Below are 25,563 nucleotides of genomic sequence, written 5' to 3'. Positions count from 1 at the left end.
AGTTTGTGTTTTGGAACGTTGTCATATCGACACGAGTGCCGCTGAGGATCAAGCTGCCTACTCTTCAACCCGAACAAATATTCTCGAAACTGGCAGCTAATACACCCAATTGTTTATGTCTCATTCAACCTTTGTTCCTTTAATGCGTCAAACGGCGTTCAAAAGCTAAGTGTAAATATGCTTCGCATGATGTGCGAATATTTTGATTTAGGGTTAACAAATAGATTCCATTTTGCCGTGCGTCTGTACTCTGATAACGCACAGATGACGTCAAAACGTGGTGAGAACAAAGAAGAACGCTAAGAGCCGCAGGCGAGTAGCGTGACTGCTATTCTCACCACGTTTTGACGTCCTCTGTGCGTTATCAGAGTACAGAACCACGGCAAAATGGAATCTATTTGTTTTATACAATAACCAAGACATTTCGACACATTTCGTGAGCGAGCATCGCGCCGCCTGAGCTGAGTCAAAAACTTTCCAGCAAACTCAGTTTTGGACTACTACACACATGCAATTTTGATCTTCTAAATTAGAGTATAATCCGAAAAAAATTCACTAACAATATTTTCAAAACTAACCTTTATTCCAGAAGGAAATCCTGATTTCAAAATATTACTTCATGTAAGTCGCTTCACTGCGGTTTGTAATCGATTACTCGCCATTACCGGATTTCTATCGGCGACATATTTCGACAAATATTTGCTTCCTTTTCACGTCACAACAAAGTTCTAGCTTTCCTATCCTGGTTGAGGTCACTCTCAACGGTCTTTGTCCAATTTTTTATTGAACAGTTTTCCTTTCCTGAGAAAATTTGCCTGTGTTTGTCCGCTACTTGCAAAAACAGTTTGCAAAACTTTGTTGACCAGTCGCTCTGGCTGGACTCTAGACTCTGATCACGTGCGCTGGTCACACCACTCGGTGACGTCAATCGTGCGTCTATACTCTAATCACTCACTCCTCTAGACCAATCACAACGCGAGTTTTACACAGTTCATAGTATAATACAAATATCCCAAGATCGTGGAAAGCAGCATACATGCAGCTGTTTAGCAATCTTGTGCAAACATGCAGCTCCGTTTCAACAGGACATTAACTGCGTGAGCCTCGGGCTCATGCAGTTATCTAATGTAAAAACAAAAGGGCAGCAACAAATATTTAAGGCATATGGGTTTTCAATAAAGAGGGTGGCAGAGGGGGGAAGGGGAGTATCAATCGCGCATCACGTTTAATGTTAAATTGAATCACGCATCACCGAAAACCGTTTTAAAGCAATAACGCATCACGTAAGTAAGTGCACTAAGCTAATCATGTAAGATTCCAAACTATTCGAGGACGCATTATTGAAAATTGTATTGCATGCATCATCTTCTTAGATTGATTGTGTGTTAATTGATTTTGAGAGATACATGTATAAAGACGACTTACTTGTAGGAAAAAATGCTGAATGTACCCTGAAAGGTGAATCCTACGTTATACTGTCTTATTCCCTTCTTGTCTATCGTGACTTTTAGGTCAAAGGTAGTTCAGTTATCATGGAAATCTAATTGGTAAATCACGCGTCACGCGCTCGTAAAAAAGAAAATCACGCATCTCGTTGTGATGCCAGTCACGCATCACGCACGGGTTCCATCACCCGTCACGCTGCTTATTTATTAGCCATCATGCGTTGCAAAAAAACCCTTTGCTACCCTCAATAAATGCCACTAACTATTAGCTGTTGTGCCCTATTTGTCAGTCGGTTGCGCTTCGTAACATTTGATATAGCATTTCCAACGATGTTCAGATTTAGTAGTTTTTCTGGCTCCAAGTCCTCGTAATGGTAAACCCTATGACAACGTTCCAAAACACAAACAGGCAAGTGTAATACACACACACAAAAAAACAAGTAGGTAAGTCGCTTTTTATTGGAATTCTATGTAAGCTGTTTATTTGCATGTATTCCCATACAAACCCTCATATTAATTTTACGTGCCGGTGAATATAACTTTCTCACTGTTACCTAATCAGTTACAAATATATAGCTGTCAGTAAGCTTGGGATAGTTGTGAACATGTATGAACCATAAACAGAAGACCAACGATTAACTGATGCTGTAAATTAGTGTTTTACTTGCCCCCTCCCCCCCCCCCCCCCCCACGCTCCAACCAAAGAAACAGAGCACAAGGGCTTATCATATTCCACATTGTTCTGGGACCGCAATTTCCTACTTAGTACCCGACATGCATAACATACCTTTAATAGTAATCTTGAATGGCCCTTTTTTTTTAAATCAAGGAGCTGTTCCAGTTTTTGTTTCCTCCACGCCCCCACCCCAGCCCGTCTGGATGTGCGCGCGTTTCTGTAACACAATCTCATTGTTTAATCACGGCGGATTAGGTCGACGGAACATAAACGATTTCTTGACGAGAATCTCCAGTTCAAAGCAGGCTTTAGAAATGGTTGCTGAAAGAATTTTTGGTCATTAAGGAGAACAAAGAAATATTTGACACCTTGCACACGGCAGCTTATGGGGCGGATGGCAATTTTTTCGGCCGATGGTTGTGACGGACTTTGAAGAATTGAACTCACTTTAACACCTGCGGTGTATTACAGTGATTTCGCACAACAAATCATCGAAAATGCGTCTGTATCCGACTGAAACTATAATTTGATATATTTTGAAATATCTAGTTCTCGATATTTCACGAGGTAAGTAGAATTTATCATTAGTTTCTTAGGAAATCGTTATTTTCATGTTGTTATGCTAATTACGAAGGCGGTGTTTGTTGACAAAAGTACAGTTAAAACTTCTTCTTCTATAATTTTCTGTTTTTAACTGCCCAAAAATTTTATTGCATATTCTTACAGACGAGACATTGCTCTTTAACCAGGATGCTGTTTTAGGATGCCAACTGATGTATCTTTAGCGATATTTTCCTTTAAAGTCGGCCATTTTTTTGGCACTTGAAGAGTAGTTCAATAGGGAAGAAATTAAAATTTTTGTAAAAAAATCAGATTTCGATCAAATTTCCAAAAAAGCTTCTCAACACAACAACAAACATTTGCTTGTCTCGGATAATGAGATTTTGTTCGAATTTGTAACGCTTTCTTTGAAAGGCAAATTTTTAAAAGTGTGGCCTAAAATGGCCGCCGAAAGCCCTCTCAGATCGGTAAAACCAAGATGGTCGCACTACAGCTAAAATACGAATCGAAGCGAGCTGAAAGTTATGTTTATGTGAATCACTTATATAGACCATTCTTCTGAGAAAGTTTGAGGGATTTCATTTTTTCTCGTCCAAACGACGATAGTCGATATTTACAGAGGACGGCTCTTAAAACATCGGAAGGGGCTATTCAATTTTGCTAAAGTTGCTGTTTTCGTTTTATCCAAAGTAGATAGTAATAGAAATACGTTAGGCGTTGCGATAATTTTCCGCGTTTGTGTTTGCCCCAAGTGAATCGATCTTATCGCTCACACTCGATACCGAATCAAATCTATTACTAAGTTTTAGTTTTTCGAATCCGGATTACATTGGCAATACATTTGGAGGGATTTTCACTTTGCTTTTCTCCGCGTACGTACTGAAATCCGATTGCATATTTTGAATTCAGCGTCGCTATTTCGATTGAACTTTGTTGCGCACTTTACATCAGTAGGAAGGGTTATCAGGAGGTTTATCGAACGAATAGAATATCTTTCTTGACTATGTGGCGTAAACAGCAAGAATTAAACTGAAACTATGTCTTTTGCTCTGTGATTATTGCCTTTAGCGTGACAAAAATTGAAGATGTCCCAAATGCAGAAAAGAAACTTTCGTCAGTGACTGCCAAACGAAATGTTATCGGTCGTTCGGTTTCCGACTCGGTGAGTCTTTACAAATTCTTTTGTTTGAGGGCTTCTTTAGGATGAAAGGTGAGATAATGTCTGACAATACCCTGACAATAGTAATTAGTCATTATTGTATTTTTACCGAGGCATTGCCGCGTCTAATTCCCCGCGGCTTTCGGTTGCTTTCGTCTTTGCCGCGGTTGCGGTTTTCGTCCCACCGCGGTGAATTCGCGGCAATCACGTTCGGCAAAGACGAGGTTTTACCGCGTGCAAATGGTCCCATAGTTTCGAGCGGTACTGTAATTATAGTGCTGTTGATCTTGTGAGCATGCATCACAAGAACTTGAATATATGCCTTGTAAAAAAGCTGTATATGGCATTGTAGTCAATGAAAGTTTCCATCATGTTAACTTGTGAAGATTGTTGTGGTAAATTTATTTCACAATAGCCAAGATTTAGCAATAAAAAGGTTATCACACATAATTTTCTTGTTGGTTATGGTTTAACAATGGCCCATCCTTTGAATCTTAGTGCTATGAGCATATCCACCTCAAGTCAGTTTCTAGGTACCTATAGATTTTGTATTGTAAGCAAGCTGTGATCAAACTCTCAGGAACACGATTCTAGTTAATTTTGAATGAACCAGTGTAGGTCATTGTCAGAAATGTCAGGGCAATCCAAAAAGAAAATTTAAGTATACACTTCAGGTTTTTCCCTATTTTGCAGCTTGCTTGGAAAACAAAATCAAATCTTGGCCCTTCAATTTATCCAGGTTATGGATCTCCCAAGACTTTCCACAATTTTAATTGGTAAGATCCTGACGATATCTTAGAAAAACACATGAAGAAATCTTGTAGAAATCTTGCAAGATATTGGAAAGAATCTTGTAAGATCTTGGTAAGAATCTTATGAAATCTTGTAAGATCTTGGTAAGAATCTTATAAAGTCTTGTAAGAATCTTATGAAATCTTGTAAGATCTTGGTAAGAATCTTATGAAATCTTGTAAGATCTTGGCAAGAATCTTATGACATCTTATAAGATCTTGGTAAGAATCTTATGAAATCTTGTAAGATCTTGGTAAGAATCTTATAAAATCTTGTAAGATCTAAGTAAGAATGTTTTAAGATCTTGTGAGAATCTTATAAGATCTTACAAGATCTTGTAAAAATCTTGTAAGATCTTGTAAGAATCTTGTGACAAGATCTTGTAAGATTCTTGTAAGATTCTTAAATAAGATTCTTAATAGGAATCTTGATAAGAAACTTAATAAGATCTTACTAAGATCTTAATAAGATTTCCACCTGGGAACCTTATGGAAGTGATACACTTGATTGAGTATCTCCCGCCTCTCCTGTTAGTATACCAGAAGTAACTTCTCTTGCTCGCATCTTTCCTGATTTATACTATTTAGGCTTGTTTCAAACGTCACGCTACTGCCGTGCCGAACTAAATTCAAGAATTAAATTAGACTTAAACACAGCAGTAGCACGATGCTTGAAACCATTTAGTTTGGCAGTCTGAATTAAGTTTGGCACGACTATTTAGCATGGCAGTAGCACGGCAGGCCCTGTTGTGCCGTGTGACTTGGTTACAGATGGTGTGCAATTGCCATGCCGAACCAAATTAATAATTTTCTTTAATGTATTAATTTTGTCGTTTTCTATATTTAATATATTTTAGAATTTGATGTGACTGAATTAAATTCGACGTTTGAAACCACTGCCGGGTCAAATTGATTTAAGCTCGGCATGGCAGTGGCACAACGTTTGGAACAGGCGTAACTGATGCATATTTCTTTCTCTTAACTACATGTAGCTTTCTGTCTCCATGGTTTCCCTGGACTTGGCTTGGCTTCACTGGTGACTGGGTGGTTGGCCTTCATCTTATGACATCCCTGTGTTTTTATGATGGACTCTTCACTTTTGGTACATGTATAACAGTTACTATAGTAATGATGTTTTTGTCAGTTCTTTTATACAAAATTAATTCTGTGCAGCAGGAGAACCTAATTAATATTGGTAATTGAACTGAGTGGAGTGCAATTTGGTCTGAAATCATACGCGTAATTTCAAAATCAAATGAGCGCGCAGCGCGAGTTTGATTTGAAATCACAAGTATGATTTCAGACCAAAATTGCACGACACGAAGTTCAATTACCACTTAATTACATCCATTTTGAAATCACAGAGTATCATTGTCAATATTAATATTCTAAATAGAATATTAACACAACAAATTAACACAAAGTAACACAAATTTTGTGTTACTTCATTTCCATTTTGATGGGCTAAAGAAAGGATGGGATTTAGAGCAAAAAACAACCAAATTGCACCATTTTGGACCAATCAGATTCCAAGGATCACCATTGATTTCAAAATGGATGTAATTAAAAGTAAAATGTTATACAGTAGTGCTGTCCTTATCAAATTCAGTTGTATTTACCAGAATTAATATTTAGAGCAACACTACATGTATTTACAGAATAGAACTTATTTTAAAACCATTTTAAAAAATATAAACTGGCTCAAGTGATCCAAAAAAATAAATAAATAAAAAAATAAAAAAAATAAAAAAAAATAAAAAAATAATAATAATAATAATAATAATAATAATAATAATAATAATAATAATAATAATAATAATAATAATAATAACAATAATAATGGATAAAAAAAGTAAACTGTTTCTTTTTTCAATTGAATTAAACTGATATAAAAATTGAGCCAAAACATTTTGTATTAATAGCTACAAGTTGGTCTTTCTGGTTGTGAGTTTAAAGTCTGTTATTAATAGATATGGATAAGTTGTTTCAGTTTTTGAGTGAATCTTCTAATCTGCTATGTTTGGTGCTATAAATGCCTTCTGTCAAATCCACTCTCGACAAAAAATCTTATAAATTAAAGGCAATAATTTATTTGAATATTAATTCATGGATTAGTAGTATCAGAAGGTGTTTCTTTTTAATTAATTAAAGTTGTATATATTAAACAGCTAGGTAAAAATTTTAAAAAAATAATATTTTTTTCTTAGTCTTGAAAACGATAATGAAAAAGAACTTGAAGGTTCACAAACAGTTTATGTACTAGAAATAAAATAAGTCAGAAATTATAAAGAAATTTTTAGACTCAATTACCAGCCGCTATTTGGCAATGAGCCCACACACTCACCCCCGAAAAGACGGCTGGATGCATGAACTTGGTATTGTCAATTTCAACCAATGAGAAACTTGCCTGCCTGAATCGAGCAGGCAACATCAATTTCGGCTGCTCACGTGCCTGCAGCCGTCTTTTCTTGGGGAGGAAAACTGTACCCAAAGTAGGGATGGAAATCAAGCCTGAGAAAACCTCAGCTCAGATATAATTTTGATGTTTGTTTATTTAAACAGTGCTACTTGCTCAGTGTGCTCTTTTTGCTGAGATTTCAACACAACAAGAAGAAAGACAGACTACTCTCAAATACTCGTGAGTCAGTCTTCTATATTTGTTGTTTGCTGGAACTGCACATAATTTGTGAGATGGGGAAAACCATTTTAAAGTTAATGTTACATGTATATCAATTATTTTTCAGGCAAGTGGCATCTATAATTGGATCAACAGCTCTCTTAGTCAGTACAAGTGTTTACACGAATGAGGTAAGTTTTGTTTGCTTACAAAGAGATTTTTTCACAGCTAGTGAAGAAGACACAGTGGAACCTCTCCTTACGGACACCCCTCTATTACGGACAGTTCACTTGGTCCCTGAGAGACCGAAATCCATATAAAGCCTACCTCTCTAAAACGGACACCTCTATAATGCGGACACTTATCCCTGTCCCCTTGGTGTCCGTATTATAGAGGTTCGACTGTATAGCTAATTAATAGTAATATTGGAAGTGAACCCAGTTATGCTCACTTTGAAAGTACAGGGCAATCTTAAAATGATTCAAAACTCATGAAACAGCCAACGTACAATAGTAGTTACTGTGCAGTTATAACAGTACTATTCATGTTTATCTTAATTACGATGCAGTGCAATCAAGTACAATATTTGTCAAGCCATTTCAAGACAAAATTAATATTTAACTTAAATTAGTTTATTTTAATTTAGTTTCAAAAGAAAGTCAATTAAAATGGATTTTAATTATTATTAGTGTGTGGTTTCATACATCCCAAACAATACAAGTCCATGGTCATCATCTTATAACTGAACAGACTTTTTAAATATACAGTAGATTTAACTTGAGTTGTCAGAGCAAGCAAAGTAAACTTTGTTAGCGAGCAACAGTTAAATTACAACAGTACAGTTATAAGTGACAGAGTGAAGTAGGATATTCTTTTAAGGTTGCTTCTATGAGAATGTTTAGTACATGTAATTATAATGTTCAAGTATGATTTTTGAGAATAATTATTAGAGCGTAGGCAGGGCAGCCTGGGCAACAACGTGGACACTTTTTAGTAAATTAGCACATATACATGTATATGAAAAACCTTGAAGTAGTTAATAGTCTATTTTCAATAAGTTGTTTAATATTCATTATCTTCTTTACAATCTTATATTATATGTATTTTGCTTATTTTGTTAACAGCAGAGTAATTTTAAGTCATTCCAAGCCGTCTGTGTTGCCATTGCTTTTCTCAGTTGGTTGTTAATGAGGTACACCGGCATGAATGTACAAGTTGCTGTGGAGGCGTCCACCAGTAGCACTACATCAAATGAAGGTGCCTTAAAGATTCAATATTGCCTTGGGGGTGGGGGGTAGCCACCTTTGCAGAGAATGGGACCGACACAAACAACGTCTGCAAAGGAGGCTAGGTGGGGGGGGGGGGGGGGGAACTGCATACTTCTTGAATACAGGATACTTACATGTGTTAGAAACGATAGGGAACATAATATTTCCAGTCAATCTTTTCTACACTTACACCTACACTTTAAAAGTGTAAAAGCACCTTGTCAATAATAACAAAAAAAAAGACAATTTTTTTTTTCAGTTGTAGCAACTTAATAGAATCTTGTCCATGCAGTCAGACAGTCAAGCAGTTTCAATGCCAAAAACTTACCAACTTACAGGGGCAGCTTAAGCTGTTGGAAAATGCATGGGCGCTTTCACAGTTAACATGCTTTTTAGCATAGCAGCTCTGGGCACTTTAAAGATGTGGGATACTTACAAGTACTTATTCAAGGATCTGGCACTTATTAAAAACTCTAGTAAGAGAACTGCGCACTGGAGTATAAACCTTATTGTGTGCCTGGACCTGTGGTCTATATAACATTTTCTGTAGTTACAGTATATCTTTTATTCATTAGGATCTGACTGCTTAATCTAGGGAGGGTATAGGGTGTTTACCTGATACCATACGTGATACCATAAATACCATTAATAGTAATAGTAATTTTTTTTTTTTTATCACTACGTGGTACATTTTATTATTTTATTAGGGTGGTGAAACCATATATACCAAGTTCCTGGTTAATGTCACAATAAATATGATCAATAGCATGATAGAACATCAACGATATACATCTGTAGACTTGCTATTGAAGAAAAACACAACAGATTTCACAATGAGAAACACAAAAGGCTGGTTTTATGGAGCAATAATATTATTATACTCAGAACATTTGAATGAGGGTGTAAAAATTAATTAAATTTTAATATTTCAGATGGGAAGACATCAAAAGATGCAGTTCCTCTCTTCACATTGATGAAGCAAATACTTACACAAAGAAGCTTTGGTATAACTTCATCTGTAATCAATTTTAATTATAATTATATTTACGATCTGTAATGAATATGTTAATAAGTGAGTATTCACAATAATTATTTTGTCCCATGAACCAAGTTTAATGGCCTTAGTTCCCAGGAGTCTCCTGTAGCTCAGTGGTAGGGCACCTGGACTAGTAATCAGAAGGTCTTAGGTTCGACTCCTGATAGGAGCACTCAGATTTCCTTTTCCCGAGTACGCCTTGTCATTCACTGAATAAAACATCATTCTTATACACAATTAGATATGATTTCTTCATAAATAAATTTTTCTTAAACGATTTTTATCAACCTCATATGACACATAATAAAATAAATGCAATACAAAGCCCTACTTACAATACCTACAATTGTTACTATACTAACAATATACATGCTATATTTACAACTATAATTGTTAATGGTGGACTTAAGTTTCAGGGCCAGAAAAATCCTCTAGTGTGTTTCCTAGTGGAGGGATTCAATTTAATTTATTTTGCATAATTAAATTTAAAAAAAATTAAATTTAAACAAATTTGTATCATAGCCCATAATTCCATGACAAGATGATCCAATGCTCTCTACAGTATGGAAACACTCTTCCAGATTGAATTGGAATTTGGACATGTTGGTTTTTGAGAACATGGGAAAAGTGGAGTACCTGGAGAAAACCTCTCAGAACAAGGATGACAACCAACAACAACCTCAAACCACATTTGACGCAAAGTCTAGGAATCAAACCTGGGTCACATCAGTGGGAGGCATTAGTGCTTTCCCCACAGTGCCATCCCTGATTAGTGAATTTAAAGAGAAAGCACATTCTTAAGTTAATTTCGTGAAATAATCTGTAAACATAACAACCAGGATATATGCACACATAATTTTAGATGGTTTCTTTTTTCTCTTTGCAGTTTGCTTTGTTACAATGAATTTTTTCCAGGTAGCGTATTACTAAATAACATTTCTTTACATTGTTTTATATTTATTTATTTAATATATATATTTTTTTTGCACAGGAATGTCACTAGCTCTTTATTTGTGATGTTCTTTGAGGAAATAAAGGATCTTAACTCAGTCATGACTTTCAAAACTCGTATATTAGAATTCTATAGATCACAAGCTTTTTAATTACTTTTAAAGTTAGTGGCTGTATTTATGCTTTTTAGGTTTTTCAGGCTCTTTTCTTTTTTGAAGGGCTCATATTAATATCAATAATATTTATTAAGTATTATGTCCTTTGGTGATCATTTTCGTTATTCTCATGTCTTGTATGTATGATTAAGTAGGGAGATTGTAAGGAGAATTTAGATGCTGATCACTATTGGGGCTTAAAAGGGTTGAAAGCATTCTTTATGTTTATATTAGTGTTGCCAGGTCATAATCATATGCATACCTCGCAAAGTTTAATTGGAGCATAAATTGCACTTATGTTTGCAACATAAACTGCATTTATTTAATTTTACTTGTACTGACATTAAGTACCGGTAATGTTTAAGGCATGAGCAGCAGTGTTTTATCAGGATTTAAAACGGTTTAGACCCGATAAAACACGTCACTGCCGTGAGTTTTTTTGAACGACTTCAAAAACATTCCTGGAAAGGCATGTGTCGAGAGAATTCATAATTATGATGCTTTTGTGAACATTGGAAATTAGCATATGAGAAAAACATGAAACACTGCATACTAATCAGGAGGAGGTTTTATCAAATTTTAAACCACTGCATGTGATGTTTTATCAACCATTTGATAGGTCAATGGGGTTATGAATTATTAATGAATTTTTGAATGCTCGTTAATCTCCTCAATTATTTTTTATACTAATAATTACTTAAAACTCTTTTTATTTCCTGAATGTAGTTACATGATGTATGTAAATTTATGCTTTGTGTTATCACAGGTTTTTCACGTCACGTTTTGCAGCAACTTCTTCCTGATTTTTGTTGAGCGCCTCACAGGATCTGACGCCATTCCAGCAGTAAGCTGCTAAACATTATAATTTTGATAAATTATTAAGTAAACACAGCTTAATCCTTTAATCCCTAAGAGTGCCATTTGGCACATAATGCCATAACTCTGTCCGTATTTGACAAATTTCTATGAATTTTTGACATCAAGATAGTCTTGTGAAGATCTAATCATTAAAAGGATAAAAACTTAACCCCCTCCCATATGTGATATGGTTGAGTTGTGGGTCTTAAGACATCTCTCACATAAATGAAGATGTTGAGACCTGCAAAATAAGCTATAGTTTAGGGGTATACCTAATATACACAAGGATTGGGGCGTTTTTGAAGTTTTAAATTTTTGCGTTTTAAGGCCATTTATCTCAAAGCCATAACTTTTCTTATTCATAATTATATCAGTTATGAAATACACTCATGAGTAGCTTTAAAATGGTATATCAATATCATACATGGATATTGAGTTTGTAGTCTTGGATCTGGAGAAAATGTCGTTTTGCTTTAGGGGTTAAAGGGTTAACTTAACTGGGGGAGCAGGGATGGTGCAGTGGTGAGAGCACTGAGGATCGGCTCCCACCAATGTGGCCCGGGTTCGATTCCCGGTCTGGGCGTCATATGTGTGTTGAGTTTGTTGTTGGTTCTTGTCCCTTCTCCAAGGGTTTTTCTCCGGGCACTATAACGGTTTTCCTCCCTCCACAAAAAACCAACATTTCCAAATTCCAATTCAACCTGGAAACAGTGGATGGAAGAGCCACCCTGTGGAATCCACTAAAAAATTCCATTTTTAACATGTTTAGTTGCAGACATACCTCAATAGTGTTGCAGGTTATACTTGTAATCAAAGTTTTCTTTGAGCCACCATTTCCGGTAACAATGACCCATCTGCTTACAAGTCACTCTTAAAGCATGAGTAGTTGCTTCAGAACTTCAATGAAGGGAGTTGGGGATGAGGGGAGGGGAGGGGAAGATGGAGGATAGCCCCTAGACCTAATGCCCGGCCTTCATCAGCTACTGAGTTCTGTATTAGAAGCAGATCATGTGCGACTGTACAAGTGAATTTAATTACACAACCATCTCTGGGGGTATTAAAGTGACCATCTTTCCTGGCCAGGGACTACAGGGTTATTTCTCATGACAGGTTCAACTTTAAAAGGAGGAAAGCTTGCAGCCTTTTGGTGTCCAATAAACTTTTATCCCCGTAATCGCTGCTGCCAATATGTCACTTACTAGATACTGAATATTTTTTTTATCAGTATAGATTAATACTGAAATGGAACCCTGTCTACAGAATAGACTTCATGACTCAATTATGCCAGTCAGGCTTCTTGTTGAAATCTAAAGACCACTTACTCTGTGTAGCAAGGTTTAAAGGGAAAGATGTCTTGAGTTTATGTTTTTCTTTCTTTCCTATTTAAAAAGACAATTGTTATAACAACTTTTTTATGAACCGTGTGTAATTACATTGTATAATTTTATTATTGGTAAAGAAATTAAATTATCATTTGTTTTAATGTTCAGATACTGTACAGTTTACTCACTGGATCTGTCTTCATGTTACCAAGGGTAGGTACATGTAAATTGCTTTTCAATAACATAATGCATCAGTCAATTCCAGCTGTGCCCATACCGGTTTACACGTACGATGCAACGACTCAAGCATAAGCACAAGCACAAGCACAAGAGAATGGAACGATTTCCATTCTCTTATATTACGCTTTGGTTACCTGTGCTCGCAGTGGGCAGTTCAGGTATTGCGTTTCAAGTTGTCTTGGGGGTGCGAGTTCTGCGACTTTGTCTTCTTGGGCGAGATAAGTAGCCTATTTTAAAAACCAAACGACAGTCCGCAAGTGAAACTGTTGAGAATTGCATTCAGAAACAAGAGCCATTTTCATGATGCTGTCATCTTTACTACAACTACCAGAATTCATTTTTTTTTCTTTTCAAATTCAAATTGTGTAATTCAAGTGGACAGCAAAGAACAATAGCTCTAATTAGAATGAGAAAACAAAAACCAGAAAGATTCTGGTAGTTGTAGTAAAATGGCGCCATAGTGAAAATGTCCTATTGGTGCAACCAGGGCAACAAATTACTTTTGAGCGAACTTCTGCTTAAGCCGGCGACACAGCTAGCGATTTTATACGCCGATCGCGGCGAATTTGATCCCCTGCGAAAATCGCAAGCGATTTTCGGCACCAATTGATGCGGACACACCTGCAATTTTTTTGGCACCTCAACCTTGTTCCCGGGTTCCATTGAGGGGCGTTTTAAAAAGTCATGTGATAAAATCGCCCAACCTGATTAGTTGACTTTACTGGCGATTCGCAGCGATATGCGTATAGAATCACGGGAACGGGCACACTTGGCAAATGCCGGCGAATTTAATCGCCGATATCTGGCATGTCAGATATCGGCGATTTTACACGCCGATCACCGGCGAAAATCGCAATCGCTGCACCGGGCACGCCTGGCGATTTTTGCCGATTGCGGCGATCGGCGTATAAAATCTCCAGGCGCGTCGCCGGCTGTAGTCGTCTACGCAGCCGTTCTTAGTGCCGTCACGCAAGTGGGGGGGAGCATTTCGTGACGACACTTAGAACTGCTGCGTAGGAGACTAAGTTAATGTGCTGCTTTGTAAATAAAAGTGAAATATTGGCAAACTTAGGAAAGCTAATAGAATCGTTAGTCATAACCTGAAACGTTTAATAAATACAAATGTATTCACAGGTAGTCTGTGGATTTATTACTATTTGTCGATCAATTGTTAGATACTTGTTTTGGTGACAAGTCCATTATTGGCCAGATTTGGCTCCTACAAGCTCATCTTATGGTCATTCTATATAAAGGTAAGGATTGCAGAATATCGTTCCATAAATCTACCATATTCAAGCCATATTCAAAAGAATTCCATATATATATTTACTGAATATTTTGTATTTCTCCTTTACCTTGTTAGGTCTCACTGCCAATTATCATGGTTTTGGCTGGACGAAATAATATCTGGGTGCTTTATCTGTTTCTTATCATTGACAAGTAAGAACGTTTTACCATTTTACAGCAATGCCACTCCGCTTGTCTTTGCATCCCGCTAGCGACTGGTTAAGCGCTTTTTTTTTTTGGTACCAGTGGCTTTATTACAGATGCAGTCACCATTAGAATGCGTCAAAAGGAAGATTTGCAACTTCCAGTTACCGTCGCGGCTTACACGGTTCATGGTGTCCCCACCGCCAAATCTGGCTTGAAGGCCCCGTCCACACGTATACGTTTACGTTCGTAAACGTATACAAAGTTTTCTGTCCACACGTAAATGATGATCCCCCAACATATCGTTTACGCCTATCCACACGTAAAATATAGAAAAGTCACAAATGCATTACTGAAGAATAAAATGAGGCCGCCTGGGAGCCAGAATTGCCATGAAATCTTGACTGAGCATGCGTACATCCTCTGTGACGTAAGCGTTTACAAGTTGTGTCGTTCACACGAGAGTAGATAAACGTGCATTGTTGTGCGTTTACAAATTTATCCACTCTGGCGGGCGTTTTCGATAATATCCGTTAACAGAGATCGTTTACGTCGTTCAAACACAAAAAATCTACGTGTTGACGGGGCCTACTTATTAAGTTGCGTAGTACATAACTTCAATGTCCTCTCGTTTATTCATTCTTTCATCTGCACTTCAAATATATATGCCTTTCATATATTCACTTTCATCTCATCACCGCTATGGCGTATATTACGAATTCACATAGTGACCAGCTCCCAGTTGGCTTGATAGTTCAATTAGTAGAGCAATGCACCGACATCACAGAGGTCACGAGTTGGAATCCCGTTCGATGCCATCGATGACATTGCGGAGTATTGGTTGATATTTATAAAACTTGCAAATTATATGACCATTGCATGTACTTTTACTCTGTTTTACTTTTACAGTTGGGAGCATTTATTACGAAGTGTTTCATTTACGTTGTTTCTAAAACACTGTGTTTTATTTGCAGCTCTCTCCCGGATGCGACATTCTCGTTATTCAATTTATCTGTTTCCGATATCATTGATAATGACATGGATATATACCGGAGAAAGTAAGCAAGAAAGCATTGATATGAGACTACATGTACATAACCAGGTTATTCATTACAACCGGACTATTTTTAAAATGCTGGTCAAGATGTTATTTATGCTGGCATGGTGATTAAGAGCTCTCAATAAAGGTTTTGAAGACCAAAAAAAAAAAAACAACAACAACTAAATTTGCTTTTGTGTCGTTTTTCGAAAGAAACCTTGTCCCGTGCTGTACTTTGCCGCCCCAAGTAGATGTACAACGTGTTAATACGCAAAAAACAAACAAACATGCAAACAAAAACACACATAATGATCCCAGATCTGGGTTTACTGAGTTTAAAACTCTCTGTTATGCAAGCGGGTCATTTTCGAACTACAGTATTTCTAAGAGAGAGGGTATGGCTTATGAGTATTAGTCGAAATGCCTTTTCCACATAAAGCAAACACTTTCTTCAGTTAATACGTACAAGTAACTAACTGGTTTAACCCTCTTAATTTTTCATAACCATCCAAGAGTGAGTTTAGATTCCGTTGCTTTGCCGAACAGACTGTTGTACTCTGATAAATTGTACTTACAATAATTGATGTTTTTCCTTGCAGTGCACCTGTTTCGTCAATGATTTTTGGCACCAATGCTCTATTCACGAAGCCAGCGCAGTCTTTAGCGCCAATGATGGTGGTTCATATTCTTTCGTGGTATGGATACAAGGTAACACAGACATGAAGCTTGATTGGCCATTTCCGAGTTGCTTTGAACCTCACTACGAAAGCGAAGCTATTAATGCAAACCTTTAACGTGAAAATTAGTTTTATTATGCACGATATGAAGTCTCGCTTTCGTAACGAGGTTCAAAGCATATCGGGTTTGAACCTTGGCTTTCTTCTCGGTAGTGCGTGTTGGACTTTTTTTCATATTCATATTCCTCAACTCCTTTTTCTTTCTTCTTTTATTTTTACCGGAACCACACTTCTGTTTTTTTGTGATGAGTAACTTTCGTTTTGCCTTGTTTTACAGGATACTCAACATATGAATGAAGACAAAGGCATTTCAGGTAACAAAAATATTGCCGAGGTCCTTTGCATAGAGATTAATTAACGTGGTAACCGTCCCCGTAGTAGCTTCTTAATCTCCCTATTGTCATTTCAAAGCTGTTGTTAATAGGCTGTTCGTCCTTTCTTTCAGGAGGAACGTCTGAGCAACTGTTAGACGCCATGTTTCTCCTACTATGTATTACTCCTCTGTTTATTGCTGTTGTTCAAATCGTGGTCTGGAAGTTTTACCCTCTGAAGCGACCTACAAAGCCACAAGATCCATCTAAGTTACTTGTATAATGCTAAAGTGTGGTTAAAAGTTACTAGGTTTTTTGTAATTGTTGGTAAAAATCACGTTGTTACTGTAGGTCTGAGTAAAATAAGGTTACAAACAAATCAAAACATCAGTTTAACCTGCTTCAGTAGTTACACCGGGTTCTGTTCTCTAACGTATTTATAAACGGTTGGAAAATGTATGTTCCTTTGTTTTTCTTAGAAAGCGGAGATATCAATTGATGCGTTTTCAAAACGTTTTCCGTTCAAATTAGTTTTCACTCTCCACAAAAAACAACAACAATAAATACTTACTTTCTAAACTCCAAATAAACGCTAGCTTGCAGAACAGGCGTTATTTATTTTTTGCGTTTTTCAGGAGTGCGGAGGCAAGCACGAGGCGAGCACGGAGCGCATGTCACGTGCGACGGCGGACCAAAAAAAAAAAAAAAAACACGTGCTCCGCGTTCGCCTCGCGCTTGCCTCCGCTCGCCTGATCATGAAAAACGCAAAAAATGACGCCTGTTCTGCAAGCTAAATAAACGCAAGCTCCACACGGTCTAGTTTTAATCAAAGAACGCATTCGACTTATATTTAGAGGTACGGGCATTTGTTTCACCCCGGCCTAATCGGCTACTAGTTGAACCACAGGTTCTAAAACGTGCTAACGCCGGTAATAAAACTGGCAGAGTAAATTAAAATTCAACGCAAGTGTACTCAATTTGAATGATCAGTATAAAATGTATTCAAGTGTCTGAGGACACTATAAGACGATAGAGTTACTGTTTAAAAATTGTTAAATAAGGTTTTGGTTCAAAACTAATACCCTTTGTAAATCTCTCTTGTATTCTGAATAAAATAATTACTGCAAACTAAATTGGAGGGCTGTCAGCCAAGTTGCTGTAATGTCTTGTCTGTCTTATTGTCCTCGCACCTCCTACACTACAACAGATCGAAACACTCTTCAGCATTGATTTGTGACATCGTGACATAAGTCACCACAAGTTTGTGTTGCGCCAAGAGGAGTTCTCTTCCATTGTGATGACGTGCCATAACTATCGTGATCCCAGTGGTTAGATTGTGGGGAACGCCAAACAAGGTAAAAAGAAGTGTGAACTCCACCTAGCCATATCTCCTCTTCCCCTCACAATATCATTCACGGGATGCAATCTTTGCTTTCCACATGCCTGGAACAGGTCAAGTAGAAACCCAGGGCCCTTTGGCATTGGGTGTCCTGTAGACTTAACCCAAGAACCTAGTGTTGCTAAAGCCTATTAACATTACACGTACAACTTTTCTTCCATTTTGTGTTACAATTTTGTTGTGACACAAGTTGTTTGAAGAATGCCTGGTGTACTGTATCCTGCGAACAGCAGACGTATTTCCGGTCGTACCTCCGAACCGGAAAAATGTCTGCTGTTTGCAGGCTAGGTGTACTGTAGCATGCCCAGGAATGAACATGTTGCAGTAAAGTGTCGCACAAACTAGAACTCAACTGGGCTGATCCCATCCCATCACAGGATCTGTGATAATGGAATCCACTGTATTTTGGACACCTACTGGGGATGAACATTAGGAAAGTGCTGTTACTACTGTAAGAAAAAAAAAAACAACCCAGAAGAGAGACAGTTTATCAAGGCGCACTACAAGAAAGGGATTTGTTTGTCATTTCATTTAGCATGCCAACACACACGACAATGCAAGGCTTTTACATGTATACAAGTATCTGTCCATTGTTGATTCAAAGAAAGTGAACGCTTTGCAGTGAAAAATTGCATTTTTTTGTGTGTTTATTATTGAATCATACCATGGGGGACAGTATTCTAATCCAGACCACCGTTTCCTTGTGCACCTCGTAGGAGTCAGCAAAATGCTGAGTGCACAAACTTGTCAATTCATGGTACAAAAACCTATTTTATTGCTGGTGGCTGTGGGCCCCATCGCTTCTGGCTCAGTCATTCTTAGGCGAGTCCTGTTACCCCCCCTCACCTCCCTGGCAAAGAGGGTAATACAACTTGCCTAAAAACGATTGGGCGGGAGGAAAAAATAATCAAACAATTAAGCCAAACTTTTACACTGTATTTTCTCTGAGGTCAAGAGTTGAGACTACAAGCAGTCTCTCTCCTAATTTAACTAGCACACATTGAATTAACCAAGCAGCAAGGCTGCAATCTGAAAGATCCCTCCTTGTTTCTACGGGCAATTTGCATAATTTCTACATCTCTGCTAGTATGCACATGTTGTAGGATCTGAGGAGAAACGAACTACTGCTCGCAGTCTTGGTCCTTTTCTTTATACAAATGCTGTTTTGCTGAAGTCTTTTTTTTTTTACAATTCAATACAGCCTACATGATGATGATGATGATGATAATATACTTAATTATCCTCTCCCCAAAAGGGCTCTTCTGGGATAATGAGACAAAAAGAAAGAAACCAATACTTCAAACATGACATAATGAACCCCCCAGCTGGCTATTTACAAGAGCAGCTGAGGAGTTGAACCTTGGGGCTATCAACAATCAACTGCAGCTAGCGGCCGGTCAGAGAGAGAGACGTGAAACAGAGATTTCAAGTAGACGCCCTAACCGGTAGGCAAAAACTTGGTGAAGGACCTGAAACAGTAAGTGACAAAGCAAAAGGAAGAAAACTAATGGGTACATTGAATGTTTCAACTGATTCCTTATTTGCAGGGCCACCATGCAAACTTTGCACAAAAATACTACCAGGTACAGAGTAAACACGCTAAATGCAGAATAGCAATTTGTTGTCTGCCAATAAAATATTCAACTTTCCTACAATTAAAATGTCTTATAGTTATAAGCGCACTGTGGTCAATGCTGTTATACGAACTGAGCTTGAGCCAACTATGCTTGTACAATAAAAATATTGTACAATGCATCGAATTACACTTGATTGGAGAAATGTTGCCCCGTGCAAAGCGTGAATAGTAAACAATGTGACCAGATGGAATTATTGGGTGATCTAATTAGCTTGTGCCTATTTTTGTGCTTTTGCTCTGTCAGCGAGAAATACGTTAATTTTGAGCCCTAAAAATTGCACATGCCTTTATTTCCTACCACAAAGAATGCAAAATAAGCTTGAACGTCAAACGCTTCCCAGAAAGCTGTTGAACCTTATCATTCATGGTTTATACCCTTCACCTGACAACATTTTTTCAACTGATTGTGCATTATGTTGTGGTTCAATTTTATGCTTGGTTGAAACAACATATATACCACATCTGCATACAACATGTCTAAATCGTTTGCTTTTCAAGTACAATGGAACCTCTCCTTATGGACACCTCTATAAATACGGACAGCTCAGAGACCAAAATCCATATAAAGACTAATTCTCTAAAATGGGCACCTCTATAATACGGACACTTATTCCTGTCCTGTTGGTGTCCAAAATAAAGAAGTTCGACTGTACAATCACCAACAAAAATGCTTTACATTGGTTTAGGTGTAGAGTTCAAAGTCTATGCGTTTGGAGTTATAAAATGGACCATCATCTTCACTAACTTTCCTCACCCATACGCCGTCTCCAAAACAACCCTGATCATTCCAATTCAACATGTAAGTAGACGAGTATGGTCCATACACAGTAGCATTTTTGGTGTTTTCCCACTTATACTGCCAGTACACCTCATCATCATTAGCCTCTTCTGTTCGTTTATTATCTGAGTTTTTAGTCTCCGTGGTTGTGTCTTTACCCTCCCCTCCCCCCTGTTTGAAGGCAGCCTCCAGGGCATCGTCTTCTTCGGCTTCTTGTTGTTTTTCTTCCAAATTTTTCATTTTATGGGCCATCTTTTCATACGTATCTTGATAAACGCCAAAATTGCCTCTCTGAAGAAGGAAGTCAGCTAGTTCAGTAAGCTTTAAAAGGCTCTGTTTATCTTCAGTCGCCGCTGAATCTTCGAATTCGCTTCCCTCCAAAACTTTCTGCTTCTTAGCTTTTGGTTGCCAGCGGGCACTTGCAGACGAGCTCTTTTTACCCCGGCCGATATCTTTCCCACCAAGGCGTCTTAGCGCTTTCAAAACCGTCTCACCAGGTAAAATAATGTTTAAAATGTCTTTCATTGCTTTTATCTCGTCACCTGGCTCTTCGGCATCTTCGAAATTGCTTTCATCATTACCACTGTCCCATGTATCCTTTGGTGCTTGATCTCCTCGTTCTTTGATTTTCACCCAGTCCAAAGAATCCAACCACTCGTCCCGAATCACTTCTTCTTTCTTCTCAAAATAATTCCCCTCGGCGTCAAAGTGGCCTTCTTCCATCTCTTCTTTCAAGTTGAACGGCGTTATTTTAATCCCTTCGTCGTAATCGATCGTTGCGTCTTCTTGTCCTTCCAAATCTTCTTCTTGCAAGACGTAATTTTCGTCGTTTTTGTCACCATCACCGTCCTCGTCGTCATCGCTGTCCAAAGAGTGAGCTTTTACTCGACTCAAGGGGGGTTCTTCCTTGATTTCTTCGCTTTCTTTCTCTGCAAATTGAACCTTACGTTTCGACATCGTGCAAACGAACACAACAAAATGGCGGAAATATGATTTGTTACCAGACCCCTTCTCTTCCGGTACTCTTGTTTGGTCACGTGATTATGTCAAGACATTAGCGGTGGAGAGCAGGAGCAAATTGTCTACCTTTGCAATTTTCATGGGCTGTTGGGGAAATCGCGAATTTATGGTATGCAAGGTAACACTTAATTATAAAATTTACATGTTTCCCATATTTACTGTCCATTTGTTTGCCCTTCGAGTAAAATATAAACTTAAAAATAGCTCCGATAATTTTAATGGGAGGTTGTGATTGTCGCCTCTAAGGATCTTGTTTATTTATTCGTGAAATAAAGACCTCTGAAATGATGTTTTCCCTTTCCTTAAAGCATGATATAGTCTACATGGGAACTTGAACATCCACGAGTTGAATTTAGATCCAGAAACCAGCCAGATTACTCTGAAAACATGGCAACCACAAAGTGTCATTGATTTCAAAATGGCTACCGGAAGCTCAAGTTTTCCTTCGAATTCTCGGCCGTTTGAAATAGATGGCAATATAGAGGCTATCGATACGTTGTCGTTGGACTTTGGACGGTTCGAAACAGTCAACAGATGGAAAGAAATGCCAGAATGTGACGAGTTTGTGGGAGCAAGGTAAAGAAATTGAAATAATTATTAAATGTAATGAACAGGTGGGAGGGGGTGGGGACGGGGATGGGGAGGCCGGGGGCAAAGGCAAGGCATTTGAAGCGAAATGCCCCACTGTAGCGACAATTTGTGGATGGCCAAAGAGTCTCCAGAGTCTCCAAATTTGTTACAAACTCCACTAAAACAAATAATGGTAAAAATCCCTGAGTGTTAGCAGTTCATGATATGAAATTCCCTGCCTGTACCCCTCCCCCCCCCCCCCCCATCCCTGCAGTTTAACACCGATAGGGCCATAAGTTTAAACATTTTGCTCAATGTTCCAGTTTTTTATGAATGACTGCACCTGGAATAGTTTTAGACAGGTGTGACAAGAGACTGGTATTCTGCATAATGCAGTATAATTTCTCATTAGTATGTCAGTCTTGCATCTACAGTCTAATATGATTATATTGAAGCCTTGACATGTACTTGATGTATTGTAGTGGAAGCCAAACTTTGATCCACTGAAATCTGTGTCATCTGATGCAGAGGACTCAATTATACATGTATGCACGGTGACTCAAGAAACATGTAAGGATCACACATCACCCAAGAGTCCCGAAATCTCCTTTAAAGCTAAACCATGCAAAGAGCTAGCATCTTATTAGTGTAGTACTTTTCTCAACATTTCTCTATAAATAGAGCGTAGACATGTTTTAAAATCCCAACAGGAAACTGTTTGGCTGGCTATTTACTTGTAAATTATTAGGGCAGGGGCTGCTTAACACAGCCATTTGATTGATATAACAAATCCAAGGGGTCTGAGAGAGGTGGCCAGTAAGCACTAGTCCATCCCTGCCTTCTAAATGGTTATTGTTCTTAGGACAGTGCCTACTAATACCAAAGCATTTTTGCACGGTTTATGACAACATGGGGATTGAAGCAGATTTTAACAAGGGCTATTGGAATACAAGAAGAAAATTGCGGGTAACCACACATTTTTTAGAGATAATTAAGCAACAATAATTCTAATAAGCACCAAAATACAAAACAATGTATGGAATTTTTTTCCCAAATTGAAGCTTCATTATCTCTGAAAAATACATTGTTACCCCTAATGTTCTCTTCAGATCCTAAAAACCCTTGCCAAGATCTGCTTTTCCTGGGTAGTTATAAACCACGCAAAAATATCTCTGTTTTAGTAGGCACCAACGTTAAGAAACCCGACTTTCTTGAACCATTGTAAGATGCACAGAACATATGCACAGAAGCCAAAATAGGCACCATCCTTAATAATTATTACCCTGCTAATTAACTAAAATAAATTAATTTGTCTGTTTTTTCAGGCGCAGTAAGCATACACTTGTTGCTTGGAATGATGCTTTGTATGTGTTTGGAGGCGACAATGGGTAGGTGTTTGTGTACAAAAATATTGTACTCAAGAAAATTCTATTCTGCCTTGTATTAGACAGCATGAAGTCTATCTTTTTGCTCAAAAATCCATGGGAAAGAATGCAAAAAAAAAAAAAACAAAACAAAAAAAAACTGATTGACTGCTCGCAGTCTACATTGTCCCTTGTATTCTGATTTATACTTCTGTCAGAAGCATATTTGCATTATTCTTGTCCGTTTATAGATTGACCAATAACTAACTTCACTTGTCATTGATGGGTTGCAACTAGGAATAAAGTCATAATTCTTTACATTCGTTTGTAGTTTCATTGTGACTGTTATTAAATAATTATCATTAAATACTACATGTACACTGTAGGTAAATAAGCTTTTATAAATAAAAATCTTCAACAAAAATTTTGGTGGGTATTTTCTTTAAAATCTTTAGCTTTGTTTCGATAAAATGAAAACTTAGTTTATAAATGCACCAATATTATTTTACTTTGCCTTAATTTGGCAAATAGGAAAAAATATATTGAATTAATTAATATGATAGAATATATTGCACCCACAGGGTTTTGGTCCAGACAACAAAACCCACGGAGGCATCCTTGGAATCCTTGCATAATAGTATATAATTACGGTTGAAATACACAGTTCAACTCTGGTTCAATTACTTACGCATACGAAATGAAATCTCAACTTTGCCTTTAACAGGGCATGCACGGAATAACTCATTAATGATGACGTAGCATCAAGTAATTTATGCCCAAACAGAATAAATGGGTAGTGATGACACACCCGGGTAGGGGGGTAGTAGAGAAATACACATTGGGAGGGAGGGGGTCCGAGATATGAGACTGCATAATATTATTATTATTATTACCTGGTCGTAAAGTCAGGGGATCAATTTTCTGACTGTCATCATTTTCCAAAACTGAATTTTTCTTGCATCAGATTGCAGATGGGGGCAGTTGTAGTGTAAACTATTTCTAGTAATAACCAGTCTTTCATTAAAACTTGATTTGCTACTTTCACAGAAAGAGAATGTTGAATGACATGTTGAGATTTGACATCAAAGACAATTCCTGGAGCAGGTTTGAACATTTGCTTTTAATTGCAATTTTCATTTTACAATCGCGTGCAAGTAAGTTCTAACTGTATCTTTCTTGTTAAGTTTGTCATTTTGAACTGCAACTTATTGTTCTTCTTTTTCTTGAGCAATGTCCATCTGTTCAAGGATGGGATGACAATAAATGGAAATATTAGATAATCTAATTAATCCATGGCTTAATATTTGGATAACATAGCTAGGACTCAGTCCATAGTCTGTGACCATGTGATAGTCCTGGCCTTGGGATGTGACCTTCATGTAAATGACTTGAAAAAAATTCAATGTTCAACAGGAAAGGTAGACTGCAAGCAGTCGGGGCTTTCGGGATAGTCAAGACGTCGCGCGAAATAGCTGAGTGCAAATAAACTGGAGGGTACAAGAGGAGGGGGCTTGGGGAGAGGCTGGAAAAAGTCTCTTCTCATTTATTTCTCCTTGCTCCAGTCTCGCTGTGCTGTGAGCGCACCCTCTTGACTAACCAGAAAGGGATTGCTTGCAGTCTACAGGAAAGGTTGATTAATGTGCCCCCTCTTAAAGGTGTCCTTAGAAGAAGTGACTGTTAAAGACCAAGGTACTGTAGAGGTGTAAATGCTTTATTTTGCCTTAAAATACAAATTGCTGAAATCAGCTCTATTTAATGGTTTGCAGATTATTTGAATTGAGAGTGCAAAAATATGAAATGATGCCAAGTGGCTTTTGCAAAACTATTGCAGCCATCCCTGTTATCTTCAGTGAGTTCATATAACTATTATATTGATTATGTTCTTTGCAGAGCTGTTACCAAAGGAGCACCTCCTACCCCTCGCTATCACCACTCTGCTGTTATTTTTGGATCCAACATGCTTGTGTTTGGTGGATTTACTGGTACACAGTAAAGTATTTTCATTTGTTATTTATACTAGTCTTTAAAATTGTGTTTAGCAAATTGAAAGGGAACTCACACTTTTCAATGGAATTATCCAAGAAGAAAGGAGATGGGGGAAGAGAGGGGGCCTTGTTCTCCCAGTTCCCACCCCAGTTTCCTTTGTGGAATTTTAAACTGATCAGCTCTATGCTTTTTTCTGTTAAAAACATTATGCAG

At 37.7% G+C, this 25,563-nt stretch overlaps 3 protein-coding genes across 5 annotated transcripts in view; 2 read left to right on the top strand and 1 right to left on the bottom strand.

The window, feature by feature from the left end:
- Positions 1 to 17,759, top strand: part of LOC146481442 (solute carrier family 68 member 1-like) — a 27,558-nt gene extending 9,799 nt beyond the window's left edge. The window contains exons 4-17 of one of the 2 annotated variants that reach the window (XM_085108548.1): positions 5,625 to 5,734; positions 7,195 to 7,270; positions 7,377 to 7,440; positions 8,377 to 8,506; positions 9,450 to 9,521; positions 10,440 to 10,468; positions 11,426 to 11,503; positions 13,008 to 13,052; positions 14,255 to 14,332; positions 14,443 to 14,519; positions 15,485 to 15,568; positions 16,149 to 16,257; positions 16,564 to 16,600; positions 16,732 to 17,759. In XM_085108548.1, the coding sequence (XP_084964674.1) occupies positions 5,625 to 5,734; positions 7,195 to 7,270; positions 7,377 to 7,440; positions 8,377 to 8,506; positions 9,450 to 9,521; positions 10,440 to 10,468; positions 11,426 to 11,503; positions 13,008 to 13,052; positions 14,255 to 14,332; positions 14,443 to 14,519; positions 15,485 to 15,568; positions 16,149 to 16,257; positions 16,564 to 16,600; positions 16,732 to 16,880 (1,138 nt within the window). In that variant the 3' untranslated portion in view covers positions 16,881 to 17,759. Of the gene's footprint in view, positions 1 to 5,624; positions 5,735 to 7,194; positions 7,271 to 7,376; positions 7,441 to 8,373; positions 8,507 to 9,449; positions 9,522 to 10,439; positions 10,469 to 11,425; positions 11,504 to 13,007; positions 13,053 to 14,254; positions 14,333 to 14,442; positions 14,520 to 15,484; positions 15,569 to 16,148; positions 16,258 to 16,563; positions 16,601 to 16,731 lie in introns of both variants that reach the window. The other variant, XM_085108547.1, reaches the window with a different exon arrangement.
- A 1,753-nt stretch (positions 17,760 to 19,512) lies between these two features.
- LOC146481441 (CD2 antigen cytoplasmic tail-binding protein 2-like) lies at positions 19,513 to 21,422 on the bottom strand. Its single transcript, XM_085108504.1, has 2 exons — positions 20,296 to 21,422; positions 19,513 to 20,143 (listed from the first exon to the last, which is right to left on the bottom strand). Exon 1 carries the CDS (start codon positions 21,365 to 21,367, stop codon positions 20,315 to 20,317), a length of 1,053 nt encoding a protein of 350 aa, XP_084964630.1. The 5' UTR covers positions 21,368 to 21,422; the 3' UTR covers positions 19,513 to 20,143; positions 20,296 to 20,314.
- Positions 21,423 to 21,457: 35 nt separating this feature from the next.
- LOC146481438 (leucine-zipper-like transcriptional regulator 1) overlaps positions 21,458 to 25,563 on the top strand; it is a 42,116-nt gene continuing 38,010 nt past the window's right edge. The window contains exons 1-5 of one of the 2 annotated variants that reach the window (XM_085108491.1): positions 21,458 to 21,539; positions 21,739 to 22,006; positions 23,326 to 23,388; positions 24,412 to 24,468; positions 25,255 to 25,346. In XM_085108491.1, the coding sequence (XP_084964617.1) occupies positions 21,849 to 22,006; positions 23,326 to 23,388; positions 24,412 to 24,468; positions 25,255 to 25,346 (370 nt within the window). In that variant the 5' untranslated portion in view covers positions 21,458 to 21,539; positions 21,739 to 21,848. Of the gene's footprint in view, positions 21,549 to 21,738; positions 22,007 to 23,325; positions 23,389 to 24,411; positions 24,469 to 25,254; positions 25,347 to 25,563 lie in introns of both variants that reach the window. The other variant, XM_085108490.1, reaches the window with a different exon arrangement.

This window comes from Pavona decussata, unplaced genomic scaffold, assembly GCF_977016875.1.
Source record: "Pavona decussata unplaced genomic scaffold, jaPavDecu1.1 SCAFFOLD_50, whole genome shotgun sequence".
NCBI lineage: Eukaryota > Metazoa > Cnidaria > Anthozoa > Scleractinia > Agariciidae > Pavona > Pavona decussata.
Note: the sequence above shows the minus strand (reverse complement) of the source record. Positions and strands in the feature narration are given on the sequence as shown.

What these genes read in the sequence shown, in the direction of transcription:
- LOC146481441 (XM_085108504.1), bottom strand. Translation starts at nt 21,367, where the DNA reads ATGTCGAAACGTAAGGTTCAATTTGCAGAGAAAGAAAGCGAAGAAATC.